Source organism: Phoxinus phoxinus (genome assembly GCF_949152265.1).
Source record: "Phoxinus phoxinus genome assembly, chromosome: 2".
Classification (NCBI taxonomy): domain Eukaryota; kingdom Metazoa; phylum Chordata; class Actinopteri; order Cypriniformes; family Leuciscidae; genus Phoxinus; species Phoxinus phoxinus.
Genome location: NC_136877.1, coordinates 10,456,355 through 10,477,655, shown reverse-complemented (window position 1 = coordinate 10,477,655; position 21,301 = coordinate 10,456,355). Strand labels below are relative to the sequence as shown.

The following is a 21,301-nucleotide window of genomic DNA, read 5'->3' as shown; positions in this document are numbered from 1 at the left end:
AATTTGTTGAGATAACTTAAATATCCAACTTAACCAAACTAAACTTAAGTTAACTAAACTTAATATTTTAAGTCAAGCTTGAACACATACTTTTTAAAGTTGAAACAATGTTGGATTTTAAGTTGTGCTAAATAATCGCAGCAATTTTTTTTACAGTGTGTATTCTATCCCCTAACCCTAAGCACAACCCTCACATAAAACTTTCTACATTATTACACTTTCAAAAAAACATAATTTAGTATGATATATAAGCTGTTTTCCTCATGGGGACCAAATTAATGTCCTCATAAGGTAAACACTTCCGTTATTACTGTCTTTGGGTTTACCAGGACCACACACATTGTGATTGTAATTGTTTATTTTTCTTATTTTAAAAGGTTTAGGTTCACTAAAATGTTATATTTTAAAATTAATTTATACTTTTCTTCAGCAAGGATGCATTAAATTATTCAAATATGCGAGTAAAGACTTCTTCATGGTATGAAAAAACTATTCGTTTGAACTATTACATTTATAAAAATAAAAAAACTAATAATAAGAAATGTTTTTTGAGCAGCAAATCAACATATTAGAATGATTTCTGAAGGCTAATGAGACACTGAACACTGGAGTAATGATGCTGAAAATTCAGCTTTGCATCATAGGAATAAATTACATTCTAAAATATATTCACATAGTAAATAACAGATTTTGATTTAGTGTGTAATAATAGTGTTTGTGTGTTTGTTATTTGCAGCTGACTCCACGGGAACACACTCACTGTATACTCGCTACCAGGATTACGAGATCATGTTTCATGTCTCCACCATGCTTCCATACACATCCAACAATACACAACAGGTAACTCCAAGAACCAGAGAATATCCCCTTAAAACTGAGCACCACTTATAGTCATTTCTAAAAAAAAATCATTACTCATATTATTAGCAGGACAATGATATGAATCAGCAATAGAATAACTATTAGGAGCTTATATCTATCTGCTAATTTTAAATGTGTTGAATTGCTTATCTTTAATATAGTGTTTGACAATATATCATATTCAAAATATAATAGTAAAGAGATGAAAAGTGTCACTGGCAGCCTAACTTTCAATAAATGGCCCTTTTCAGTTGTTTATTTTTAGTCAAGCAAGAGACCTGGGTAGGGTTGCACCAGCCATTAGTATTTTTTTACTGAAATTGGAACGTAAAGTCCACACTAGAAACCTATATCTACTAGCTAACTCTGTACTTTTAACCATTTGTTCCTAAGGTAGAATGTAGTTAGTATTTCGTAAGCTCTCCATAATATATATTCCTATAGTAGCCTTCAAATACTAACTTCCTTCATTCTAACTTTTGCCTTACGTAACTAACAGTAAAAATAAGTTCAATTAAATACGATACTACTTAATCGTGATCATATAATAGGTATTTATATATGTTGCAAAAATAACATTCAGAAACTGTATTTGAAATAAATACTGATACAAAAATACATACGTGATGACATTTATTATGACTGATTTTATTTGACATGCACTACATGGATCGATGCAGACAGCGGCGCAATGTTTAGGACGGATTTGTGCCGAAGAGCCACTAACAAAATAGTAATATATTCACACAATGTTCTCTGCTATTTTATACCAACCATTACTCCTAATCAGAGGCTTCTGTAAATATGTAGTTTATACATATATAGAGTTACGCTTCAAGTTTAATTGCGCAACGCAAAAATATTTGGTAGTGCGTAAGTTGTAACTTAGTCAAAACTAGGTTAAGTTGTAACACAGCTGATGCAACCAGCCCTGGGGTCCTTTACAATAACACAATGGGCATTGAAAAGTTTACATGCCATTTCCAACATACACATCAAATTTATGAAACGTAAATGTGCTGTGAACATATGTCTCCCCTGGTGAAAAAGAAGTACACTTTAGCATATTTTTAAAAACTGTACTTATTACAGAAAATAAATAATATACTTGAAAAGAATATACTTACGTGTGAAAACATGAAGAATGTTTTCAGACACTTAAAGGGATGGTTCACCCAAAAATGAAAATTGTGTCAGTTAATTATTACTCACCCTCATGTTGTTCCAACCCCGTAAGACTTTCATTCATCTTCGGAACACAAATTAAGATATTTTTGATGAAATCTGAGAGCTGTCTCACTCCTCCATAGGCTTCTAAGGGATTGAAACACAGAAGAGCTGCGCAGATATACTACGTGAACCCACTCTAGGCCCACACTGAAGATAATGAATAGTGTAATAAAGTCGTTATTTTTGTTTGTTTTTTGCGCACAAAAAGTATTCTTGTCGCTTGATAAACATATGGTTGAGCCACTGTAGTCACTTGGACTATTTTAACGACGTCTTTAATAACTATTCTGTTTTGTGCGCAACAAACAAACAAAAATAACGACTTTATTACACTATTCATTATCTTCAGTGTGGGCCTCGAGTGGGTTCACGGAGTATATCTGCGCAGCTCTTCTGTGTTTCAATCCCTTAGAAGCCTATGGAGGAGTGAGAGATTTCAGATCTCAGATTTCATCAAAAATATCTTAATTTGTGTTCCGAAGATGAACGAAAGTCTTACGGGGTTGGAACAACACGAGGGTGAGTAATTACTGACAGAAATTTCATTTTTGGGGGAACTATCCCTTTAAATTTCAGACTCTGATACCCCCCTTGAAGGCACACTTTGAGAACCACTGCATTAGGGACACTTAAGTGGCAGTTTAAAAATATACTACTATAAGATTTGAAGTACACAACACAAGTACACAAGTCACTGCATTTAGAATGAAATAATTAGAATAATTTACCACATTTAGAATGCAAATTTTGTCCTCAAGCATTTCCAAGTTAACTAACATTATTTTTGTCAGCATAATATCTAAGTTTCTGTTTTCTCTATTTCTCTTCTAGTTACTGAGGAAGAGGCACATAGGGAATGATATTATCACAATAGTCTTCCAAGAGCCAGGTGCTTTACCCTTCACCCCCAAAGCCATCCGTTCTCACTTTCAGCATGTGTTCATCATTGTCCAAGTACACGAGCCCTGCACCGACAACACCTATTACAGGTAAAAGAGTAGACACATAAAAAAAAACACATAAAATGTTAACAAAAAATAAAAAATGTCTTTATCTCCACCTTTCTCAGAGTTGCTGTAACTCGTTCCAAGGACATCCCGCTCTTTGGTCCTCTCTTCCCTAAAGGTGCACGCTTCCCCCGTTCTCCTGCCTTCCGTGACTTTCTCCTTGCCAAAGCCATTAATGCAGAGAACGCAGCCGAGAAAGCGGAAAAATTTCGCTCTATGGCCACACGCACACGGCAAGAGTACCTGAAAGACCTAGCGGAAAACTACGTCACCACCACACCCATTGATTCTTCCACCAAATTCCCGCTGCTTTCACTTGGCGGGAAGCGCAAAGAGAAGTTTAAGGGAGCTAAAGGCGCAGAGCTTCATAGCGCAGGCGCTTTAGTGTGGGCCGTCACCGTCGTGCAGGGCGGTGAGAGCAACGGTCTTAGCCTGTCCTGCCTGCTCGGCGTGTCAGCGGAGTCAGTCGTGCTCATCGAGCGATCCACTAGAACAGTTGTGTTCAATTGCAGCTGCCGCGATGTCATCGGCTGGAAGGCCGTGACTGAGACTGGAGCTCAGGGTGGCCTTTGCCTGGATATCTTCTACGAGAGAGGCGAGGCAGTGACCGTGACGATGTTGGACAGCCAAGTTGAGGATATTAAGGAGGTTGTCCAGAGGCTGGAGGTGAGATGAAATGCAGTGTGCAAATCTATATTACTTAAAGTGCCCATATTATGCTATTTTAAAGGTTTCTAATTTGTCTCCTAAAATAGGTTTACATACATCCAGGGTCCAAAAACACACAAAAATTCTCATAATATACATTGCAGCATCACCTCTTTTCTCACACTGTCTGAACTGGTTCGATCAAGGATCCGGTCTCTCTAAACCCCTCCTTTCCGAGAGTTTTTTTTTTAGAAAAACTCCTTTCTACTCTGTTCTGATTGGTCAGATGGCCCCGTCTGTTGTGATTGGTCTACCGCTTACAGTTTGTTTCGGAAACAAAATTCCTATTACCATATATAAATTTCAGCTCCTGAGGCTTCCTCAGCTCTTGATACACAGTGATACAAACAGTAATGATGGCGTCGGTTTTGTCGTATCAATTCCAGTCCAAGTCCTTATCATTTGGAAGTGCTTGCAAAGTAGATTTGAACACTTGTTTCAGGCACTTCAGAATATGTTCTTTCTTTTGGGAGACAATAACTCCATTTATCTGCACTTGGATCTTTCACATTTAGAAGACATTCACAACCAGCTATATTACAGACTACATGAAAGGCAAAATCCGAATAAGCGTAATAGAGGCACTTTAATCCCATGAATTGTTAGCACTGTGCGATGAGGGATTTGATTTCAGAACATATTGATCGGTATATCTGTAATGTAAATACTGTTATTGTGGGCTTCGTAATGTTATTTGTCAATTCATACCGAATTAAATTGCAAATATAGGTGCATCTACTGCCTTTTTTACCACATGTATCTGACCTTCATAAAATGGTTTTACTACTTTCCTGTATGCTTTTACTGCTGCAGTAAATATTAAACATGAGCATCCATCAAAATACAACAAAACTGTTTACATTTGCATGTGTGTAAAGCTATATTGCACTCTTGAATTAAAAAAAGACATACAATACATATTAACATATACAATATTATTACAAAGTGGGGATTGTCAATAAAGGTAAATTAATTAACCACAATTCATTTTGTGCATATTGTTAAATAAACACAATAGATGACAAGAAAAAAAAAATATATGGTTTCAGTTTACATCTTGATATGTTGCTGTTTCTTATTCTCACCAAAGCTGCATTTATTTAACCAAAATACCATAAAAACAGAAATATTGTCAAATTTGACTTTGAGCTTTTATGATATGCAGTATGCCATTTTAACATGACACTTCTATGCCAACTCCCCTGGTAGCTGGTAACACGAGGCTGTGAGGCGCGTGAGATCACACCCCTGCGGGACGGAGTAGGTCAGCCTGGCTTCCTGATGAGCGAGGAAGGCTTTGTAACTGAGCTGCAGCGGTTTGGATATGCAGAGAGCGGCGGGCTGCAGTTGGGGGCTCGTGTTGTTCGTCTCTGTGGTCAGGTCCTGGTGCACCTCAGCCAGGAAGAGAGGAGCCGACTCCTCCGCACGGCACAGAAGATCCACATCACAGTCATTCCTCCAGACGAGAACGGAAAACCACGCAGGTAATAGAGGTGATGGCTTATTTGCGTGTGCAAGAGGGTGGACAAAATGGAGAGATGATGTAAAGCACTCGTACGTCGTACACTGCAGTGATTTTTAGCAAAAAGTGGGCTGACTAGTAAAAATAGTCAGCAGGGAGTGGAGGATGGAGTGCTAAACTGTGCATATGTATCAAACTACCATTCAATCGTTTTGAGACGGTATGATTTTTCAATGTTTTGAAAGAAGTCTCTGTAACACTTTAGTTTAGGGTCCAATTCTTACTATTAACTAGTTGCTTATATTAGCATGCATATTACTAGGATATTTGCTGTTTATTAGTACTTATAAAGCAAATATTAATGCCTTATTCTGCATGACCATATTTTTACATCCCTTAATCCTACCCCATACCTAAACTTAACAACTATCTAATTAACTATTAATAAGCAGTAATTAGGTGTTTATTGAGGCAAAAGTCGCAATTAATAGTTAGTTCATAGTGAGAATTGGACCCTAAACTAAAGTGTGACCGAAGTCGCTTATGCTCACCAAAGCAGCCTTTATTTGATAAAAAATACAGTAAAAACAGTAATACTGTTATTATAGAGAGAGAGAGAGAGAGAGAGAGAGAGAGAGAGAGAGAGAGAGAGAGAGAGAGAGAGAGAGAGAGAGAGAGAGAGAGAGGCTATGTCCCTAGGGAGGGAACCAGATGGATAGAGAGGGGAAGGAGCAATTGATTGAAGGACAGATCTCATTGTATTGTGAACATGTTTTAGCCAGTGTTTCACCAGCTGGCCAACTATCATTAAATTTTCATAATGCTTATTGATGGATCTAAACCTACACACACAAGTACATGTTGGTTTAAAACTGTTTAAAAAAAGTCCTATATAAAGCGACTCACTCAGCATGATTTATGTAAGTCTTTGATTATATAACATACTTCAAAAAAGAGAACCAAAATAGCAGCATTGATCTTTTCACCCATGACTAACTATGCTGAAATAAATAAGCTGAAACTTTGAGGTTTTCACTACCGTTGCTCTTCACTTTCTTTTCCCTTTTTTCTTGTTCTTGTGTCTGAGCTCAGGAGTTTCTCTGAGCTTTACCAGAAAGCCATCCAGGACGCAGAAAGCAAATCCGGAGAAGGGCGATCGGGCGAAGCCTGGGTTCTGGATGATGACGACGATGAAGATGATGGTGATGATGATGATGATGAAGGGGAGGAAGAGGAGATGAAAGAGAATGAAAATAAGATGGATGACAGTGAAACTCCAAAGCAGGAACTACATGGAGAGCAGATGGTATTTCCCGAGCCCATGGATACAGATTCACTCCTCTCCCCACCCAGCTTGCCCCTCTTGCGGGCAACATCCCTGCAGGACAGCATGAAGAGTCAGACCACAGAAACCACCCCTGTCTCTCTCACACGAAGCTACTCATTAGAAGGACACCCTCCATGCCAGGACATCCTTGAAGGGTATACAGATTTCTGTTTGCCTACTTCTGATTTCACTATAACACTTAAAGGGATAGTTCACTTTAAAATTAAAATTCTGTCATCATTTACTCACCCTCAAGTTGTTTCAAACCTGTATTAATTTATTTCTTCTGCTGAACACAAAGAATATATATTTTGAAGAATGTCGGTAACCAAACAGTAGACTGTACCCATTGACTTCCATAGTAGGAAAAAAAAAATACTATGGAAGTCAATGGGTTCAGACTACTGTTTGGTTACTGACATTCTTCAAAATATATTTCTTTGTGTTCAGCAGAAGAAATAAATTAATACAGGTTTGAAACAACTTGAGGGTGAGTAAATGATGACAGAATTTTAATTTTAAAGTGAACTATCCCTTTAATAGTTAATAACAACAACACTGTTGCCACACCTGCCAATGGCATCAATTCTTTTGTAAATCGGCCACAATTTGACGCACACTTTGCAAACAAACTTTTACTGAAAGATGGATCTGTGCTAATTAACTATCAATTATAATACGTCACCTGTGGTAACTGGTTGTTTTTATGTGTTAGGACTCATCTACAGTTTACTCATCATGAGTAGGACTCAAAAAAGTTGGTCATGTGTACCAAACTTATACTTAAAAGGAAAAGCAATATTGTTTTGACATTTTATAAGAAATCGGCTGTGGTCTTATGTTGCGCAGTAAGGTGCATTCTTTGAAAATGATGAATTCTTTGTTATTTTGGTTCCCCTTGTGAAAAAGAAGTGCACTTAATTGTCTTCAATGTGCACTTGTAGTGTACTTCAAATCTTAAAAGTATATTTAAAAAAACAGTATTTGCAGATAATATAATATTATTAATATAAAAGGCCGTTTTTTTTAACAAACTCAAATTAAACATGTCAATCTACATTTTAAATCATTATGTTTTAATAATGTTTTCTAATGCTTTAAACAAGTACACTTATTTTGACGTGTTGACTAACATACTAAAATCCATGTAAAGTACGTGATTATAATTTTAACTGTAGTGTGTTATTTCGATATTACATTTAGGTTAGTTAATATATTTAAATGTAGACTACTAAATTGCTACTTCATTTGAAATGTGTAATTTAGGGCTGCATACCGATTAATCGCAACTAATCGTTTGCAGAATAAAAGTTTTTGTTTACATCATATATGTGTGTACTGTGTAAAATAATGATGTATTTATAAATACACACACATGCATGTATATATTTAAAAAATATTTACATGTTATATACATTTTTATATTTAAATATAATTTATATTATATATAATTATGAATACTTAATATATGAATATAATTTTTTCTTAAAATTATACATGCATGTTTGTGTATTTATATATACATAATTATTATACACAGTACACACACAAATATGATCTAAACAAAAACTTTTATTCTGCAAACGATTAGTTGCGATTAATTGCCCTAGTGTAATTACAAATACATTTAAAGACATGCCATACAAGTGTCAATAGAAATGACATATAAGTGTATTTGCGCTTACCACAAATGCTTGTCAGTACATTCTGCTTTACTTTAACCATATTTTAAAGACAATAGAAGTAATTATTAAATTACATATAAACAAGTTCTAACAAGTCCTAATTAAGTGGTTCAAAAAAGCACTCTAAAGATCATTTAAATTAATATAAATTTAAATTATAAGATATTTTCTTTTAATTACAATTAACATTCAGTTAAGCAAATGTCCTTTGCTTAACTAATAAGTACTCTTTTTAAAAGTATGCTAAAGTAAATTTTTCACAATGGTAAGGAAGAATATGCATGACCCCTTTACTTGGATAGCACTCACAAATAGACAACACATATATTAACTAAATTAAAAATACTTTATTCACAATAGTGAAGGGTGAAGCAATTGGGTGTTATAAAAAAGGCTCATATCCCAGCCTCATAAAAGGTCATTGTTGTTGACACACATGAGCAGCCGTTTTTTATTCTATTCTTTATTTTATTTATTTTAACTATGTCTCTCTCTATGTGTATGTTTGTCAGACATGTGTATGCTAATGTGGGGCTGAAAGGAAACAGACACATCTATGAAAACCTTGGAGAGCTTAGGGACGAGACCCCTGACCTTATACTGGCAGTCAAACCTAAAGTGCCTCCAGAGCTAGTGGAAGAGGTATGAAATGCACACTTTTTTTTGTTATTGTGACATTACTTTGTTTTACAAGCTGATGGGAGAAACATTCCTTTGATTGAATGTCAAGTCAAGCAAGACCTGATGATTATTATGATAATGATCATTATCATCTTATTGAGTTGTAAACCTTTTCCTTCACCAAGATTCATTCATCAAGAGAGATTCATTCTGGGTTTTTATTTGCGTTTTAAACCGATTCTTGACCGAAACGATTCACTATTTTAAAAATCCATGTTTCAAGATGGATTTGTAATCGATGCATTAAGAATGTAAATGAATCATTCACTTCTGCTATGACTCTTACTTAGAAATGAAAAGTACGAACAACTTCCAGAATAGCACAACAGATTTGAGCTCCTGAAGCATGGCATGATCTGCTGCTGTTGTGTATGCAGGATCCTGCCTCCCACACAGAGGGCAACTGATGGATCAGCTTGTAGCTCTCTGTGTTTGGAAAGTGATTGTAGTGTTTTTAGAAGGGTTTTTAACCTCTGAGATCCCTCTCCCACTCTCTCTCTCTTTCCTTCCTGTATGTTCACTGTGTTCCTCCCACTTCATCTTTCCCTCATAAAATCACTTTTGCTCCCTCTATTCCCCACATTTTCTGTCATATTCATCTTAATTTGTCTTCTGTTTCAATGAGTACATTGAGAAATAATTATTTACAGAAACGTTCTGTCTTACAGTATAATCTATTTTCTGATCACTTTCATGCAATGATAAAAAAAATGTAAGCAGTAGAAGTAACCTGATATATTTTATACTGCAGTATATCCACATTGCAGATGTAAAAAAAGGGAAAAGAAAAAGGATTTATGCTATATTTACAAAAATTAAGAACTTTTTCAAATTTAAAAATTTTAAATTCACTTTTTTATTGATTATATTATTACATGTTATTGTCACAATGGCAGTAAATTATTCATAATTCATTGATTATACTTCTTTTTTTATCTTAAAAATTTTCCTTTCTATAAAAGTCTACTGCTTATATACGTTCAGAGGGTCTTCCAGGTTTGTGGAATTGCACACACAGGCCAGCCACTAGTCATGTTTCTCACTGAAAACTGAGAGCCACAGCATTTATCACTGGATTTACAGAAATCATTTCACTTTTAAGAAGCTTTTCCTCAACATTGAAACACTGCATAGCCTATCTAATCAGCATCTAATAAGGTTCAGGGTTAGTACCTAGATATTACCCAGTTATTGCAATTACTATAATAAGTAAATATGTAGTACTGTACATGGGGAACAGGACTGTAAAATGAAGTGTTATATTTAGTTATACACAATTACTATAATATCTTGGTCATTACAGTAATTGATTGATTGATTCTTGCTCTCTGTCTAGTTTGGGCCTGATCAGGGGACTGAGGAGCTGCCATCGGTCAGTGATGTGACCATGAGATCTGCCTGCATGGAAAGTGCAGAAAGAAACTCCAGAGCTCTGAGCCTCCATAACTCCATCACTAAGAGTAAGTGTTTCTTAATGATACCACAAAACATTATGCTGTAAATGTTTTATTTTAAATTTAATTGTGTAGTTAATGTTATAAGTTTATACCACTGTTAGCAGGCCAATATTTGCAGTGGGATATTAAAAAATCCCTCAAATAATCAATTCCACAATTGCCGTGTTTTCAGTGTAGTGCCAAAAGCGAGCATGCTAGTGCGTGCCGGGGCCAGTTGTGTTTTCACTGTCACTCCCGGGGCTTGATCAGGCCTCATCGGGGCTTCCTCTGGGCCAACGTCCAGGGGTTTTTGGACTGCCAAATACCTTGGTTCAAAGCGAGCCAACTGGGGCTTGAGGAGTTGTCATGAACAGAGGTGGTCAATGCCGCTACTCTGACAGCCATAGGTGAAGCCGACACCAAACCTCATAAGCAAGAGAATTAGCTGAATTAGTCTGTTTGGTCGCTGGTGAACCTTTCCAAGGCGACCCAAAACAGACCAAAAAACGATCAGACTTCCTCCACAAGGAATCTCTGTGGACATAAGCGTCCAGTGCTCTGCCTCTCCTGGACTGACGTCTGGAATGGAGGAGGACAAAAGGCTTGCAAGACTATAGATTGTGCAACATTAGTTGGAACCTTAGGCATTTAACCCGGTCTAGGGTGCACAAGTTAAAGTGCTTAACCATGCTGGGAGCTTATTCTAAGCATGAAGGGGAAACGACAGAGATTTCTGTCGATCTCCTGCTCTCTTAAGAGACGTAATGGCATTGGCCAGTAGGAACATAGTCTTTAGAAATTGCTCTGCAACAAAATCGGGGCCAATATAGGCTCGAATGGTGCTGGGGACAGACCTTCTAGTACCAGAGCCAAATGCCAAGCCAGAACCCTTGCATGGCTTTCAGGCCTCATCCTCATAACAACTTAGGAAACAAGACACCAGTGGGTTTCTCCCTAATCACACCCAAAAGTGCATGGGAAGCAGCTATGGCCACCACATACACCTTCAAAGTGGAGGGATATAGCCCTGCAGGAAATTGGTTGATCCCCCCTCATTAGCCAAACCCACAATTTCCATACTGGTCTGGGTGATAATTCGTGCCCCCTGCTTGAGACCAAAGATCCCTCTTGACGGGAATCTCCCATGGAGGATCATCTTCTAGGAGAGACATCATGTCCGAGAACCAAACTCGGTCCCGGGGCCATCGCTAGACGAGGCATTGAGTCTCGGTGGCCCCGGATACCCTAGTTGCGGCCCTAATGGGGGCACTTGTGTGACGTGACTGATGACTTCATCAATTCAGAAACAAAGAGACATTATTTAATGTCATTATTTTTATGTTAAAGTATTGAAAATGTCACATCACATGCCTCTAATATTATATATTTACTGTATATAGGGTACAACAGGGCTAAAGGCGCACCGGGGGGAAAGGCGCCTTTGATTTTATTTTCCTCTAAACCGCTAGATGGTGCAAAAACTTGCCGTAGCACTTTCCAAAACCTCCACAGTAACACTTCCTATGACGTCCATGCTTATAAATAAGTATAAATGGAGCTATAATTTATTATAAGTATTATTACTATTCTATAGATATATTTATAAAGACTCATTAAGACCTAATACTGCAGTATAAGAACAGTTATAGTCACATTTATATTCTTATTTTAGAATTACTTAAGTCCTTCGGATGAGACGTTCAACTGAGGTCCTGACTCTCTGTAGTGGTCATTAATAATCCTAGGATATCCTTCAGAAATAGAGTAGGGGTTTAACCCCGGCATTCTGGCCAAATTTGCCCATTGGCCTCTGTCCATCAGCATGGCCTCCTAATCATCCCCATATACTTATTGGATTCATCACTGTCTCCTCTCCACCAATAAGTTGGTGTGTGGTGGGCGTTCTGGTGCAATATGGCTGCCGTCGCATCATCCAGGGCTGCGTTTCCCAAAAGCATCGTAAGCCTAAGTTGATCGTAAAAACGATCGTACGACTGATCTTAATATTATGGTCTGTTTCCCAAAAGCATCGTAGCTTAAGTAGCACTTGAAAATCTTCGTAGAACTACGAGTGCTCTGGAGTAATCGTACATCCCCAAGTGCATCGTAAGAAGACAGATTTATGAGGTCACCTGCAGGACAACCGGCAGATTACAATTTTATCTAGATTTAACACACTGCAACGTAATATAATAATGTTTTGATTGTACTTTATTGTACACTTTATTATACTCGTTTTTTGTTTACATGAATTTATAAATGAAATAATTAAAAGGGGAAGAAAAATATAGAAATAGAAACCTAAATTAAATTAATTAACAAAAAAATATATAAAAGAAGTAATGTGGAAAATATGCTTCAAAGACTGGGCAAAATATGGATGAATTAAAAAAAATCTGTCAGTGACGTGCACGAAAACCAGCCATGTATTGGCGATTTCTTGGTTGGCCATCATGTGGTCCTCTTCATCTTCCTCCTGTTAAGTAAGGGCACTCTTTAAATGTAATCTTTTTTTAGCCATTTTGTCTGTACCTCCGCCTGTAGGTGCTTTATATAGACTTGTCTTGATTGCTAATCCACAACAGATGACGATTATTAGGTTAAACGTTCAGAATAGGAATCCATATAAGGTTATATTTCAGCACTTTGCGAATGGACAACGACTCTTAAGTTGCACGTAGAGCGCGTTCTCGCGCGTTCATGTTAAGTGCATGTTTGGGAAACGCGCGTGGAATTGCCGCGAGCGTTCGTAACCTTGCACGTAGAAAGCGCTCTTAAGAGCTAAGATACATCGTTATCGGGAAACCCGGCCCAGGTGGATGCTGCACATTGGTGGTGGTTGAGGAGATTCCCCCCTTCCATATGTAAAGCACTTTGAGTACCAAGAAAAGCGCTATATAAATGTAACAGATTATTAAAATTAATTATTATAAGTCATGCATTTGCTTTTTCAATGCGCATACTTATGATCCATTATACACTGATTTATTTGTATTAATTAGTCAGTCATATTGTTCCATGAATGTATTTACAAAGATGCAGCCTGCATTGCTGTAATGTTATTATAGTTCAGATTTATTTCTGTCAAATACATGAATATATTGTTATTAATAGATGTGTTGTGTTCTTGTAAATATTCATTTTTGTGAGTGATAATACAGTTACTAACCTCTATAAATGATTAAATCTGAACCTGGACATGTGCTCATGATACATTTTAAATAGTTTATTTGTAAATGTAACTAATAATTCCTGTAAATAAAATTAAGAATTTCTTTTTAGCTTTTTTTAATGTTACACACTAGCAAAATACATCATTGATAACTAATTGTTGCAGCAAATAAGTGTCTCTGTCTGGAACTATTTTATATTTGATCATTTATAAATCAGTGTATAATGGATTATGAGCATGCACATTGGAAAATCAAATGCATGACTTATAAGTAATTATAAAAAAATTATATAAATTTAACTATAACTTTTCTTATAATGCAGTATAGGTCTTAATGAGTCTTTATAAATATATTTATGAGTAATACTTATAATGAATTATAGCTCCATTTATACTAAAAAGTGTTACCACATTTGCTTTTCAAGATGCACGTGGAAATTGACTAATGAGCTGAAAAATGTATCAAATGTAATATATCATGTATTTAGCTATATTGGTATGGTTTCAGCTGTTAGGGTTTTGCTCTGTACATTAGCTCAGCTTCCTTTTGTCCTTTTGTCTTGGCGACAGGGCAGCTCTATTCCTCCTCTTCCTCTGGGAGGTTTCATTTTCCCTTACTCCTGCATAAGCCCTTCTCCTGTAAACGCTACCTTTCTGAAAAATAAGCTGATCTACGACCAGCCCTCTCATCCATAAGTAAATTCAGCAAGCTTTGAAAGATTTGAATCAAGGCATGAATGGCATTGACATTTTAAAATGAGTGTAAAGCTTTGGACAGATGGGGGCCAGGCTAGGGCTGGTTGGGATAAGGGGTATTATATGGCCTTAAATCAAGTCGCTGTCTCTGGGCCATCTGTTCGGTGCTGCCCCTTGTTAGTTGAGCGGTTACATCTCTCCAGGCTCTCTTTTAAAATGCATACGGGTGTGCATGCGTGTTATTCTCTTTACTCAGGCCTTTTTAAGCCAATCCCCAGAATGTCAGTAGGAACCTTTCACTTTAAACAATTTGGGGGATGAAAAATCTTACGGTTACTACAGCAATTGCTTAGAAAAAAAAAACATATATCGTTATATTAACAACAAAATAGTCTCCATTTTTGGTGGCTTGTTGCAGGATGAAGCTTTCTCATGAAAATTTTGACTGTACGCTCAAAAGGGAAATAATACCTAATGTGGCAAGTAACCAAGAGATAAAAAAAGGGAACTGCGGACTGCTTTAACAACTTCAAATCATGTTATGTTTCAATAATCTTCTGTAGTGCTATAAAGTACACTTATTTGGATGTGTTGACTAACATACTAAAGCACATGTAAAGTATGATTATAATTGTAACTGTAGTGTGTTATTTGATATTACATTTAATGTATTTTAAATGTATTGAATTGAAACTTCATCATTACAAATATGTAATTACAAATATATAAAATTGAATGTACATGAAAAGTTTCAATAGAAATAACATTAAAAAAATATTTGTTAAATTATTGTCAGTACATTCAGCAGTACACTTTAAACAGCAACTGTATTTCAAAGACAACAGAAATCATTGTAAATTTACAAGTCCTACTTGAGTGGGTCAAAAAACACTCTAAACTATTATACATTTGAATTTAATTGCAATTAAAATATTATTTTAAAGTATGGTATTTCTGTAATAAGTCTCTTTTCAAATGTATGCTAAAGTTCTTACAAGGCTATTTATCCACTACAACTGCTAAAGTGCTAATTTACACACAAATTCCACTAATTTTAACAAAATTCACAAAGACACTTCTAGTAGATTCCAAGAAATAATCAATACTAAATACTTTCCAAAGAAAGCTCTTTTTACAATATATTTTTGCTAATTTCAGTTCTCTCAGAGACAACAGATTCATCTGAGGAAGAGTGGCAGTCGATTGCTGATCTGGCCAGCGCCTGTCGGAACATTCTGGAAGCTTTGTCTCGAGAAGGTGAGAAATGAGCATGTGAAAGTCTGTTTAGTCTGTTCACTGAAGAATGCTGGTCTGGTAACTTTTGCAGTGATAAGATGGAACATTACTAATGTCATTTCCTGCTGGGTTTCAGATCGGAAGTCAGGAGATGGAACTCAAGAGACTCAGCCAGGTCAGACGGAAACCAAGTTTAAAGACTTCAAGGACAGGTGAGAATGACTGTGCCATGCATTCTTTTGACATTCGATTATACTCACAACATGAGGAGGAGAGACACAACTCGCAGAGAGCTATAAACTAACCTGCCAAAAACATTTACAGTACACACTTGTGGTAGATTTTCCCCTATGCCCGTGACTTAAATTTACCTTGCTGTTATTTTGAACATTCCATTCATCAAAAAATCCAGAAGGAAAAAAATTAATCATGGTTTCCACAAAAATATTATTCAGCACACTGTTTTCAACATTGATAATAATAGAAATGTTTCTTAAAGGGATAGTTCGGCCAAAATTATATTAAACCCATGATTTACTCACCCTCAAGCCGTTCGAGATGCATATGTCAATCATTTTTCAGACGAACACATTTTCAGTTATTTTAGAAAATGAATCTTTCAGTGGTTATAATGTCAAGTTATGGGGTCCACCTCCTTCAAGTCCCAAAAATGTGCATGCATCCTTCACAAAAGTAATCCATCCAGCTCCAGGGGGAGATGGTTGCCGGCGTATGACGTAGGACGTAGCGTAGGAAGCGTTGTGACGTAGAACATAGAAATACACGTTTTTTTAAATCGCGGAAATCCTGAGTGTAGTTTTGTTTTGCTCTGCTCTCTGGCTGCGCTGTCGCGTTCATTCTACGGCACGACGCTTCCTACGTCCTACGTCATACGCCATACGCCGGCAACTATCTCCCGTGAACCCGCGTCGACCGTTGCCGGAAGCCAGTTATATTCATTTATAAACTTTTAAATATGTATATTTTTACAACAAAACCGCACGGATTACCCTCAGAAGGCCTTCGTTTATCCCCCTGGAGCCGGATGGATTACTTTTTTGAAGGATGCATGCACATTTTTGGGACTTGAAGGAGGTGGACCCCATTACTTGACATTATAACCACTGAAAGATCTAAGACATTTTCTAAAATAACTGAAAATGTGTTAGTCTGAAAAATGATTGACATATGCATCTCGAACGGCTTGAGGGTGAGTAAATCATGGGTTTAATATTATTTTTGGCCGAACTATCCCTTTAAGCAGCAAATTATACATATTAGAATGATTTCTGAAGGGTCATGTGAAACTGAAGACTAGAGTAATGGTGCTGAAAATGCAGCTTTGCTTCACAGGAATAAATTACATTTTACACTATATTCTCATTGGAAAATAAATTAAATTGTAATAATATTTCACAATAATACGTTTACTGTATTTTATGCATACTGCATGCAGACTTTAGTAATCACATTCTTTCTTCAACTTTAGAATTTTGAAAGATATTTGAATTTGCTCAAATATTTGTAACCTAAAAATGGTAACGTCTAATTTATTCAGGTTTTATTCAAGTCAAAATTATTATTTAACATCACTGAGTCAACCTAAATGAATTAATGTATACCAACAAAATAAATGTTTGTGGGTTAAATCAAGTAGAAATAACTCTTTAACGTAACAATGGCATGTTACCACTTTTTACAGTGCAACATTTAACAATGAGTTGTTGTTTTTTCAAAGTTTCATGACCCTTTATGCCTTTAAAAAAATCTTACGTTTACTTTAAATGTGGTCCCTGTTATTCAGCATTGAGCCTTTACAGTCTAAATGCTCTAAAAGAATATAGGCTACATATGTTGCAAAATATATATCATATGATATATCACACCATGTATTTGTGTTCCTTTGTGTTCTTCTTTCTCTCCCTGCCTTCGCAGTGACTCGCCTGGTCACCTCGAGGAGAAAGTGTCCCAGTTAGAGGCCATGCTGAAGCGACTGCAGGACGACCTCCAAAAGGTACTTTGTCCTCTGTGGGTTTGTCACAGCACAGCTCTCTCTGTCGCAGCATACTTCCCACACAGTAACCCCGTTCAAATATCTCCCATTAAATACATCCACCCATCCTTGTCTGTATATCTGCCCTGTCCAGTCCTTGCCCTCTTCGCTACTTCAAAGAGCCACTGCTGCTTCACAGAGCCAATCAAACAGAGGGACTGTAGAGGTAGGGCGGGACAAGCAAAAGAAACCTGTCTTGTCATTGAGCAGGGTGAACAGAGGAGATGAGAAGATTGCTGGAGGGACAATGGGCAGCCATGCTCACTCTCAACACTAACCGACCAATGGCAGTGAAGGCAAGTAGAGCATGAGATTTTTACTCAATCAGTAACAAAAATCAACAACATGTATGACAGTTCTCACTTGATTAACATCAAAATGATGCGGAAGTTTAACTCAAGAATGTGAAGGACATAGTGATAAAAGTTGAGAAGCAAAGCCTAAGCCCATGTCAATCAAAACACATTTATGTACTTTGTTGAGCGCCGAATCAATGCTTGGTTTAGTGACAGGCAAGGAAAAACACGCTGTCTATGAGAAGCAGTTGATTCCAACTGGTATTAATATTCAGACCCTGATTTACTAACATCCCAAATAAAGGGTACTAATTTTACAAATCTAACAAAATCACATGAGGGGTTACATATTAATGACCACAGCATACATAGGTTGCTATCATACATGTTTTTTATATTATATTAATAACGATAGCAGCATTTTGGCATCTATATATCTTTATTTGGCACAGCCCTAAAACAGATGCTATGTGATACTAGTGACTGGAAACATTTTATCGTATGTTATTTTCCATTCACACATCAATTGACAATTTAGCATATTCACCAATTCAAATGTTTAAAGCATTTAAAGGGATAGTTCACCCAAAAATGAAAATTGTCATCATTTACTCACCCTCATGTTGTTCCAAACATGTTTGAGTTTCTTTCTTCTGCTGAACACAAAATAAGATTATTTTAAAGAATGTTGATAAAAAACGCAGACAGGTTTGGAACAACTTGAGGCTAAGTAATGACAATTTTCCTTTTTAGGTGAACTATCCCTTTAAGTGCACTTAAATGTGGTTGTGATTGCTGACACTTTGCAGCGTGTATGTGGCCTTTCATTTTTAGTACAGAAACACTTTACAATAACATTCCAGTTGTAAAAAATAGTTAACTGTATTAGTTAACATGAACTATCACTAATAAATACTTTTAGAATAGCATTTATTAATCTTAGTTAATGTTCATTTCAACATTTACTTTATTAAAATCAAAAGTTATATCTGTTAATGTACCAGAGCTAACATGAACTAACAACCAGCAGTTGTAATTGTATTAACTAACATTAACAAAGATTAACAAAAACTGTAACAACTGTATTGCTCACTGTTAGTGAATGCATTTATAAAGTTGTGTTATAAAGTGGTACCAGATATTCTTATATTACATTTTTCATTATGAGGGATTTATTGATTTAGACCAGTTTAGAAATAAGAATCCAATTCAGTTCACATATTTATTTGGTTTAGAATAACCCAGTTTTAAAATACTCTTTGAGAATTTTAGAATATGTCTACTAATAATACTTTATTAGAGCATGGAAAGCATAATCTTATAGAAGCCCCGAAGGTGAATTCTTCTCTTTTTTTTTTTTCTGTTTCCTATTTTTCTGCTGTGCTTAACAGCAACAACAACAGCAAAACTGGGCAAGAACAATCTAATAAAAAATATATATACAATACAAATCAAATTATTAAAATAACTAGAGCATAATTTATGGAAGATCAATTTCTGTTGAGTGTAGTTTTTGAAATTGTAGTTTCAATTATATTGACTTTGAGCTACAAAACTGTCTTTAAAGAGCTACATGTGGCACTCAATAGATGAGTTGAGGACAAGCATAAATCTATCCAAACATTGGATCATAGAATTACTGCAGACCACAAAGACCACAACCGTATGAATGAAGTGCATGCACACATAATAACGCTATAATATAACATAATATATTATGATTAAGGCCCCTCAGGATGAATATAGGTGATCTGGGGTCCCAGGTCTCTCTTGTTTGATCACATTATCGGCATAAGGTCAGGAAGGGAAAGAGAGGCTGAGCATGGTTGACTGCATAATGTCCCACAGTTATCCAGCACACTCATCTAGGTAAACCATATAGTCTACTAAACCCTTTGGTCATCTTGAGATTAAAAGTGTGGCCTTATAAAACATTATTATACATGCACAGATAACAATCTATCATCAATTACTACCATTTTTAGACGCATCATTGCTTTCCATGCATGAATATCACTCAGGATATTTCAGACACATGCATATTGCATTATAATCCATGTATTTTTCTTTTCTTGCTTATTGAATGCTTCGTATCACTGATGCAGCCTGTGTATACATGTCTGATGCCACTTTTGGACTGCTTTTACAATCGAGAGCTAACGTGCAGGCCCTGATTTACTAAGATAACAAATAAAAGCTACTTATTTACTTGTTCAATCTACAATATAACTATATTCCAAATATATATTGTGGAAAAATAAGTACACCCCTTCGTTTTGTAGCTGGTATTGAATCCATTTGGCAGAAATAACTTTGTAATTGTCTATCAGTCTCTAACATTCGAATAATTGTAAGCCCATTCCTCCATGCAGAATTCATAGACTGCCTTTATTTATTACTTTTATTCAGCAAGAATGCATTAAATTGACCTTTACAATGTTCATATTTTAAATAAATACTGTTCAAATAAATATTAGAGAGGAGAGGTTTCTTATATGGCCTGCTTCAAGTCCCCAAACAGCATTTATTTCAATTCGATTTTATTTAGCTTTTTCTATTTGTTTAAGGTTAATGACCAAACCAGACCAGTTTACTGAGGTTTATAAAGTGTGGCCTTCCAGTTTAATGTTCTAATTTGCCCTTCATATATGTAGGGGTGTACTAACTTTTTCCACACACAAAATAGGACATTTTTCTAAGGTGTACAAATTATTGCCAAATGTCCATTCCAAGTGTTATTTATTCATTTATATTGCCCTTTAATGTATTGCAATTGTTGAAATGCCAATCATATATATTTAAAAAAGTTTGGGGTCAGTAAGATTTAAAAAAATATATATAATAATAATACTTTTATTAAACAAGAATGCATTAAATTGATTGAAAGTGTCAGTAAAGACATCTATCCTTTTTTTAAAAAAAGCTGTACTTTTGAACTTCATTAAAGAATCCTGAACTAAATGTATCACGGTTTCCACAAAGCTTTGCATCACGGGAATGAATTACATTTCAAAATATATTCAAATAGAAAACAGTTCTTTTACATTGTAATAATATTTCACAATATTACTGTATTTTGATCAAATAAATGCAGCCTTGGTGAGCATAAGAGACTTCTTTTAAAATAAGTTCATTCTCGAAACCTTAAAAAATCTTACCAACTCCAACTTGCCAACTTTTAAAAGTGAATACATCATATGCAAACCTTTAGTAAATCAGGGCCTCAGTGTACGAACCATTAGTCGTCATTTATCCACTCTGTTTTTTGTATAGCAAGTGATCTAAGGATCATTGTCTGCGTTGCAGCTTGTAATAGTGTGTGGCATTTGCTGGTAAATGTGTGTCAAGCAAGCCATTGTATTCAATGGTCGCTGTGATTTTGCCAAGTAAGACAAGTAAAAACTTTTTTGTTGATCCTGGAACAACAATCCTATCCAAAAACATATTTCTA

At 35.9% G+C, this 21,301-nt stretch overlaps 2 protein-coding genes across 8 annotated transcripts in view; both read left to right on the top strand.

Annotated features, from left to right (window-relative positions):
* LOC306989869 (sodium/potassium/calcium exchanger 3) overlaps positions 1 to 21,301 on the top strand; it is a 164,321-nt gene that overhangs the window by 41,604 nt on the left and 101,416 nt on the right. The window lies entirely within an intron of this gene.
* Positions 1 to 21,301, top strand: part of sipa1 (signal-induced proliferation-associated 1) — a 53,688-nt gene that overhangs the window by 27,773 nt on the left and 4,614 nt on the right. For 4 of the 7 annotated variants that reach the window (XM_079595874.1, XM_079595875.1, XM_079595872.1 and 1 more), the window contains 11 exons: positions 737 to 840; positions 2,923 to 3,080; positions 3,161 to 3,764; positions 5,016 to 5,290; positions 6,361 to 6,750; positions 8,793 to 8,922; positions 10,298 to 10,421; positions 15,424 to 15,522; positions 15,638 to 15,713; positions 17,437 to 17,515; positions 17,649 to 17,850. In XM_079595874.1, coding sequence (XP_079452000.1) covers positions 737 to 840; positions 2,923 to 3,080; positions 3,161 to 3,764; positions 5,016 to 5,290; positions 6,361 to 6,750; positions 8,793 to 8,922; positions 10,298 to 10,421; positions 15,424 to 15,522; positions 15,638 to 15,713; positions 17,437 to 17,515; positions 17,649 to 17,831 — 2,222 coding nt within the window. In that variant the 3' untranslated portion in view covers positions 17,832 to 17,850. The remainder of the gene's footprint in view (positions 1 to 736; positions 841 to 2,922; positions 3,081 to 3,160; positions 3,765 to 5,015; positions 5,291 to 6,360; positions 6,751 to 8,792; positions 8,923 to 10,297; positions 10,422 to 15,423; positions 15,523 to 15,637; positions 15,714 to 17,436; positions 17,516 to 17,648; positions 17,851 to 21,301) is intronic. The other 3 variants (XR_013795745.1, XM_079595876.1, XM_079595877.1) reach the window with 3 other exon arrangements.